We start from the raw sequence: 8,624 nt of genomic DNA, 5'->3' as shown, positions 1-8,624 counted from the left end.
GAACCCTCCGATTCTCTCTTAAATCCCCAGAGCTGGAGAATCTGTTCATGCAAATCTGTTCGCTATTCAGTGGCTGCAGTAGCATTTCACAGCCTCCATTCCCCCCTTCCCTCCCCCCAATGCAGCTGCAGTTAAATGGAAGCTCTCTTTATTGAGGGATTCAAACCCAGTGGGACAGAAAGGGGAAGTCATTCACTTTTCCTGATAGAAACCTGCAGGGATACCGTGGCCATTACACAGAAAAGGGCAGCATGATTTCTACTCTCTAATATTGGGGTGACTAAATTTCCTAGCTTCACACAAAAGTTCCTTGCAGGGAAGGTCTTGGTAAACTTTCATTTCTTCCCCTCCTATAGCCACTATAATGTACAGCTAAGCAGAGTGGCAAAATCCTGCCCTTAATAACACCCAGGCAACCCCACTGATGTCAAGTGGGAACAGAATTTGACTCTGTTCATAATTTTTCCTTTGGAGGATATTGACTTATCAGCATGACAGATGAACTCAGCTAAAATAGCGTCACTCTCCCCTTATATATATAAATGCTCATAGTGTCCAGGGACATCCTAATTCAGGAAAGAACCCATGACAGATGAGCAGGATCCAGGTTTCCATTATCCTTATTACTGCCTTTATTGATAAGACACTGCACTGTGTATCTGAGTGTCCCTTACACTGCCTGAAATTGTACCAAACGTCAGCTTCCCCCAATATTGAACTTCTACTTCATTATCATCCTCAGCAACTGACCCAACTCCCTGAGGCCTAGTCGATCTGGGGAATGACTTTCAGGAATTTGAGCCCTGAAGTCTGCTTTCATTTTTGCCTGTGCATTTTGTGCACTTTTCTTTACGTGTGTAATAACCACAGTTGTGCACTCACCAAATGTTTGTTGTGTATGCAGTGGGTTAGGCACTCAACTCGTCATCTCTGTGTGTAGATACCCAATTTGCATACAGAATAGCAGTAACTCTGTACACAAAAGTAGGCCCAGAAAAATGCAGTACTCTAGAGTGGCCCAGTTCCACCATTCCTGGTGACTGCCGTTGGAGTGGAGGGGGCTGTGCTCTCCAGAAGCCACCCAGGCCTGGCAGGATCAGCACCTGAGTGGCCAGGCTTAGATGTGCTTCTGGCAGGCTCTTATTTTGGCATCAAAGTTCTGCCACTAACAACTCCTGCTCCCAGAGAGCAGATGCGCCCCAGCTGACGCAGGGGTCTGGGTGAGGAAAATGTGATAGGGAAAGAAAACAATTGGGAAATATAAAGTGTAAAGAAAGAGGGCCTGAGAAATCAGCTGCATGTTTGAACTGGAGAAAGAGGGGAGTTTAATTCCCTCAGGGCCCCTGGGATGTATTAGGCTCCTTTTTCATTATGTGATACACACTCTGAATTCTAAACATCCTCTCTGTGCTGAGAAAATACTGACCCCAGTAGCTGCCCTGGAAAATTGCCAGTGATCTCACCATTCCACACACACACGCAGAGCCAGGGAAAGATATTTGTGTCTGCCAAGTGCACAGGAGCAAAAATTCCTCTGCGCATTCTCCAGCTTCATTTCACACTAGAAATGCAGAATGCACAAGAGTCACCCTGTATTAATCTAATTCAATCACGATGAGAAACTTGCTCATTATGAACTCCAGCTCAGACAAAGCGTAATGGGTTGATATCAAACAACAGGAAACACTTTACAAGTTACAGTCGGGAGGGAAGAGAGGACAGGTAAAAAGAGGGGTTAACTGGTATTCGTTTATCTTCAAACTAATTGCCTTCCTTTTTGCCTGTAACATTGCAGAGAACTCCCCAGCCAGCTTCAAAGAAAACTACAAATGAATCTGTCTCCCTTATATCAAATTCTGCCCCACCTCCATATATAAATCCTTTAGAAGGCTTTGTTTTCATCATACAACAAGAGTCTGGAATAACTGGCATTTGTAACAATGAATCGTTTTTTTAACAGGCTCAGATACAAGAAAACAGGAATCGAATAGTGGAGCATTGTCCTCTGGCACTAGTGACTCCTCTGCCCATCTCATATTGATAACACTTGGCACATATTTATCGTTATTTACTCGTTCAAAGCACCGTAGAAGTGGTAGGTAATTACTTGTCCCAACCCTCCTCCAGGGTGCTTAGGGAAGTATTATTCTCCCACATAGCACAGGGAGTGAATTGACTGGCCAATTACACACAGTGTAATTGACAAATCCAGGATCAGAACTGCAGGCCCTGTTGCCTCCCAGCCCCATGCTCATTCCTCCAGATCACACAGCCCTAGCCTAAGGGGTGGTGTTGATGGGTCCCAGAGAAAGCCATCCCCAGCTCTCTTTGCCTACGGAAAGTGACCCGATGCCCTGGAGGAAGGAGGAGAATAAGAGAATAATTTGGACCTGGGAGGAAAAGCAGAGAAATTATTAGACCCTCTCAGTGGAGCTGAGAAAGAAGTTGCACCTTTAAACTGAGGTGTGAAGAAAATGCATAATTCCTTCGGTGTCTCTGGTGTGAATTAGGTTCATATCTCATGCTCAGCTCACTTGAGTCTAGAAATCCTCACTGGGTGGGATTAACTGACTTCCAGTTCCACTTATCCCACCACAGAAAAACCAAAAAAGCTTTTAGAGCCAACTTTATGTGAAGTGTCCACTGGGCACTGCTTTCCCTGTAACAACAACCCTATTACAGGCTAGCACAGCAGCTCTCAAAATGGGGTCTATGCCTAGAGCTCCTAGGTGCTATGGTAATACAGACAATAAATCACTACAATGGATTTGGGAGAGATGGGAGATAAAGGTGTCCTATACCAGAGAATGAATCAGAACAGGCAGCCTTCTGCAGAGCAAAGAGCAGGGATTTGAGAAGAGAGTGTGGACCTAGTGGTTTCAGATTAATATAATAGCAGATCTATTTTCTCTACAGGTGCAGGAGAAGAGGGTCAACCATGCAAACTCTGTTCAAATTAATCTTCAAGAAAAAGAAACATGAACAATACCAACAGCACTTAATGCAAAGATACTTCAGCAGTCTGTGGTTTGCTGCATCTCATTTCACTTACTGGGCATCACAAATGCTATCAACAACAAGGCACAGGGGAAAACATTACGCAAAGGACAAGGAGGCAGTGATTAAAGTAACTTCTTCTCTTTGGCTCTGGTATTAAATGACACAGCATCACTCACTGAGGCCACACATAGCAGCACATACTACTGCCGCTCCTGCACTCTTCATTCTTACCCATTGCTCATCAGCATGGCCCGTTGGCTAGAAAACAGCTTTGTCACACTAGCCATCAGGAAAAAGAGGGATTTCGCTCTGCTTAGACAACGTGAGGATTCTCTGGTCAGATCATTTGGACGCAGATAAAGCAGAGAACCACTGTGAAACAGTGAGATGACCAAGTACCTCCAAACTTTGGTGGTCATTCAGTACAAGATTTCACAAGCTTCCCCTAGGTGTTCAGAGAAGATGGCCTATAGATCTCTGCGGTCAAGTCGAACATGTTTATGGACGATTTCCGGGGATGCCTTTGCAGCTTTTTCTCTGCACAGCAGGGTAGGGGAGGGGCAGTGTCCATGCTAAAAGCTCTATGGTAGCAGAGACTAGACACGCAGTGCAGGGAAGGAATGGACTTCAGTGCCTTGCACAGACTGGAATAGTGCTAGCCGGGACATTCAACCCTTACAAGAGGAATTACAGAGGGAGAAAGATGGAAAAAATTCTTTGTTTGGCTTATGGGAGCAGGGGAGAAGCAACAGGAAGCTTCCTCTTTACAGAACTGACTTGCCCTATATTGCTAACGCAAGGGCATAAATCAGACTATTAGCTGCAGTTTAGCTTGGGTAGGAAGCTGTTCAGCAACCATCTTCTAATACAGGAAAAGTCGTGGCCTTTTACTTTAACCATGGGGTCTGTACCTTATTCATCTGCTCTGGCCACGTCACATGTTACACAGTCACCTCTATTAGAAAGGCAGGTTGAATACATGCTATTTAAAAAAATTAAGAGTACTTAATGGCACCAGTGGTCTTTAAGCACTTTGAGAAGTTATGCTCTAATTCCAGCCCAACGCATTTCCTTATAAAATATATATTCATGGCAGGCAAATTACGCAAATAGAGGAGATAAGTGTTTATTTAAATATTAAGGGTTAGAATAATTTATGTAACAAGTTTGGTCTCAAACGACTACAATCTAGTCATGCATGTGAGATCAGTCCGTCTTAACAGCTGCGGTAACACTGGATATTTACAAGCTTAGCCATTTTATACATAGAAGATAGTTCAGTGTGTGACACGTGTGCTTGGAAATTATGTACTGTAAACTAATTACGCTTTTATGGTTTACAATAAGTTTACAAGCAGCAGTTAGTGAAAACTGATAGTGTTAGTGTGTAAACTGTCCAATAAAGTGTTGCACTAAAGTCTGTGGATCATGACTGTTTAGTTAGTTGATTTGACAGGAAAAGAGAACGAGAAATGGGAAAAAAAGCACCAGTGGACATGGACGTTTTGCTTTAGGGCTTTTTGTATTCAATTCTTTCTACTTTCACATCATCTCCAATGAGCTGATACACATAAGTCACAACGGTGGATGCCTGGATATCCATCAGTACAAACGAAGGAATGATGTTTCTGGAAAGAAAAATCATTTTGGTTCATGTATCTGACAATTAGAGAAGCAACAGCATTGCAGTTAGATTTTAACAGACCTTCACTTTGACAAAGCATGAACTGTCCCAAGGAATCGGATTTAGAAATTGCATTGCGAGAATGGTCTACTGCAGAAGAGTGGGAAATACAACACTTGGAGAAACTGCAGCTACAATTCATCCCAGGCAGAGGGATTTTGAAGTTACACTAGAATAATCCTTGAAATCAACAGCAAAACTTTTTTGGGAATTTCAGTGCAGTGACATTATGTTAGCATAGAACCCTCCCCAAAATATCTTTCCCACTGAAGCTGCCCCATCTCTGGCATATATCACTAAACGGGAATGTCAGAAAAATCAGACCACCGTTGTCTCTATTCCATTTGATATAGACTAATACAAGGCTTTAGTTTTTCAGAACTTTCCAGTCCTAGGATTCAAAGGGAATAGACAACAACAAACATGTGTAAATGCTGAGCAGCTATTTTCAGCATTTCCTTCACTAGACCTAAGCCATCCTTGAGAAATGATTCAAGAATGCAATACATATATTAAGCTTTCTAAAGAGAAGAGGTAAAGTATTGTTCTGGTATCTAAAGCCTCTTGTAACCACAAACAGTTAAGATAGACACCTAAGTATCATCGTCATGGGCGCACCAGAACTATACATATATAAAATAAATGCTCAGATATTATGGGTGCAGTATAAAGATCCCCAAACTTATTTAACTCACATCTCCAAGGCATTATAGGCTCCCGTGGCCGATCCTGGATTGATGTAGAACTTGTTTTCATGTTCAAATGCCTCAAATTTATGTGTATGCCCTGAAATCAGAATGTCCACATCCAACTGCCTTTGCAGCAGTGCCAGGCTGGCCGTGTCACCCCACGGAATAACCTGATGGCCATGGATCAGACCAATTTTAAACTGCCCAACAGTTACAACTTTCTGTTCTGGGTAATTCAGGTTCTAAAAATAAACATACAGCGCAGGTTATATATACTCCTTCACCAGGAGAAAGTCCATTTGCATTTATTCATTCCGAGCAAATGACTGAGTAATGCCTTTACGGGCAACTACGTTCTTCTCAGCTTCATCATGCAGAATCCACTCAACATTGGCTCCATATCCAGGCAGGAGTCAACTGCATTCTTTTGCAAGGAACAGACTGGAAGTTGGTGGGAATGGGCTAAACTTACAGAAACACTTAACATGGTATTACCCTACTGTTCCAAAATAGTGTTAAATACAGATAGGCTTGGCAGAATTCAATATTTATAATTTTGGTGGATATCAATGTTTATTTTTACAGTAGCAGGAAGTTTTGGGGCGGAGGAGTCAGACAATTATTTAATGACAGTGTATGTGGAAATTCCAGAAGCTTTATACCAGATAAAACACAAGCTTCCAACATTACATCAACATATACAAAATAAATATCTTGAAAATCAAACTCTAATAAGTTCTCAAGCAGCATTTCTCTTATTTTGCCTAGCTGTAAATTTTGATCATCATCGATGGAAATATTTTTTGCTTATTTTGTGTATATGGTGAAATTGATGTTTAACATTTACCGACAAAAATCTAAACTTTCCAAGCTTAATGATACTTAAGGCTACGACTATGTCACGGAGTCCGTGACTTCCATTGACTCAGTGACATTTTCCGTCCTGGGGCTGGAGCTCCCAACCACCGGGACCCAGCACAGCTCCCAGCCCAGCCCCCAGCCGCCAAAGGACCCTGCAGCAGCCCAGCCCCAGGGGCAGGGGGACCGCGGAGCTCCCACCCACCGCATCAGTGGGGGACCCAGGAGCCCCAGCAGCAGTGGGTGCTGAACCCGCCTACCCCTTTGTCAGGGATATTTTTAGTGAAAGTCAGGGACAGGTCATGGGGAAATAAACAAAAATTCACGACAGCCCGTGACCTGTCCCCCACTTTTACTAAAAATATCCGTGACAAAAACTTAGCCTGAATCATAGCGTTACAAAAAAAAAAAAAAAAAAAAAAAAATCACAGAATCTCTGCAAAAGCAGCAAATGAGATCAGAGGGTCTTCAATCTGGCAATAGTGAGGGAAAACAGAGCCAGAAGACTAGCTATTTTTACACAGATATGACTCAAATACAATGATATGAACTGCATTACACAAACATGCACAAATCCAAGAGGTGGCTTTAGTCTTGTTGTGTATGGGTGGGGTGGGGGGTGAGAGAAACTAAACTTTTAAAAGTCATTGATCTCATAATCACATAGTACTCTGTTTCTTGTCCCCAGCATGTTACTCAATGCAAGAATGACTAACGCCATCTTAATGACACTGAAGTGAAGCGGTTTAGAGAAAGTCATTCAAATGTTACACCTGCATGCTAGACACACACACAGAGACACTGTTTAGAGAGAGGTCGTTACCTCATCAAAGTCCCCTCGGACAACGTGAACATCCCCAGCCAGAGTCTTGAGGTAGTCATAGCTCTCCTTGGTGCAGAGGTTTCCAGTGCAGAGGATGTGCTGGATCTTGCCTGGGACCAGCAGTTTTTTGAATTTAGCTGGCAGGCTGTTGCATCGATGTGGGATGTGAAGGTCTCCTAATACTAACACCAGCTTATTTGAGGTCAGGGATCATGAAAAGTATTTAAAATTACTACATCAACAAAAAAGGAGTGAGAGACATTCAACAGCTGTTTGTCCTGTTTTTACTGACTGTCCATTAGTAAGAAGATTCCAGGAGGGATTAAAAACAAAATTCATTTCTACTCAGGTTGATCTGACCATTTGACAAAAAGTCTCCAAACACATAAGCCACTGACAGCAGTTTGAAGATTACTGAAGCACAAGAGGCCGCTCCAGCATACAAAATAGTGCAGCTAGAAATCCTGCAGCTTCTCAAACTCAGATTCTGCAGCAGGGCCACTATTGTACTTGCATTTGTGCAGCTGCCAATGAGGAATGCAGGCTATCACTGCAGGATATTTATTTACATGTTTACAGCGAATGAGAAGTAGGTAATAAGAGCCAGGAGAAGAAAACACTTCAGCCCCCCCACCGCCTCACACAGCCCAGCCCAGCCCCCCAGCCCCGCTCACACAGCCCAGCTCAGAGGCCCCCGCCCGGCTCACACAGCCCAGCCCAGCCCAGCCCACCCCCACCCCGGCTCACACTGCCCAGCCCCCCCCGGCTCACACAGCCCAGCCCAGCCCAGCCCAGCCCCCAACCCCCGGCTCACACAGCCCAACCGGCTCACACAGCCCAGCCCAGCCCCCCCCGGCTCACACAGCCCAGCCCAGCCCCCCCCGGCTCGGCCCGACCCGACCCAGCCCAGCCCCCCCCGGCTCACACGACTAGCCCAGCCCAGCCCAGCCCCTGCTGGGCCACCGCCCGGGGCCGGTTCTGGCTGCGAGCCCCCGGCGCCGCCTCTCCAGCTGCGCCCCCCGCCCCGGGCCACTTCAGAGACAGCGCAGCCGGGCCCCGCCCCGCTCACCATCCTGCCCCCAGCTCCGCTCGAGTCGCCGCTTCCGGGGGAGCCAGCGCGCAGAGAAAGAGAGTGACCCGCCCAGCCAATCACAGGGCACAGCGTGAGACACGTGACACCACGGTCCCACGGAGGGCGGAAACAAGCCTATTAGCCTGGGGCGTCTGCACATGCGCGTTGGGGAAAGTGAAGCCCGGGCGGTGCTGCCCTTTGCCTGCAGGAGAACAGCCTGGGCTCGAGGCTGATTTCTTTGGGAGACGTTGCCATGGCGATGCGGGGTGTGGGGCTGGCTTCACCTTCCCCCAGGGGTTGGTCAGACCCAAAGCCCTGCACCTGGGCCTGTGACTGTAACCATGCCATGGAAAGGGGTCTGCCAGCAAGTGCTTCCCCTTGCCAGAGGCTGGGGCCGGGAAGGGTGGGGGAGTCGGAGTCCAGTTCTTTCTGTTTCTGTCCAGGGCCTTTGACAAAACACAAACCCAGGCCACCGCTGCCGTCCAGATCGCAGGCTCC

General features: G+C 45.8%; 1 protein-coding gene across 1 annotated transcript; it reads right to left on the bottom strand.

Moving 5' to 3' along the window:
- Positions 1 to 4,110: 4,110 nt before the first annotated feature.
- On the bottom strand, positions 4,111 to 8,235 carry LOC141999176 (vacuolar protein sorting-associated protein 29-like). Its single transcript, XM_074972324.1, has 4 exons — positions 8,124 to 8,235; positions 7,055 to 7,246; positions 5,380 to 5,615; positions 4,111 to 4,628 (listed from the first exon to the last, which is right to left on the bottom strand). Exons 1-4 carry the CDS (start codon positions 8,124 to 8,126, stop codon positions 4,511 to 4,513), a joined length of 549 nt encoding a protein of 182 aa, XP_074828425.1. The 5' UTR covers positions 8,127 to 8,235; the 3' UTR covers positions 4,111 to 4,510.
- Positions 8,236 to 8,624: the final 389 nt, after the last annotated feature.

Source organism: Natator depressus, chromosome 15 (assembly GCF_965152275.1).
Source record: "Natator depressus isolate rNatDep1 chromosome 15, rNatDep2.hap1, whole genome shotgun sequence".
NCBI classification, from domain to species: Eukaryota; Metazoa; Chordata; order Testudines; family Cheloniidae; genus Natator; species Natator depressus.
Note: the sequence above shows the minus strand (reverse complement) of the source record. Positions and strands in the feature narration are given on the sequence as shown.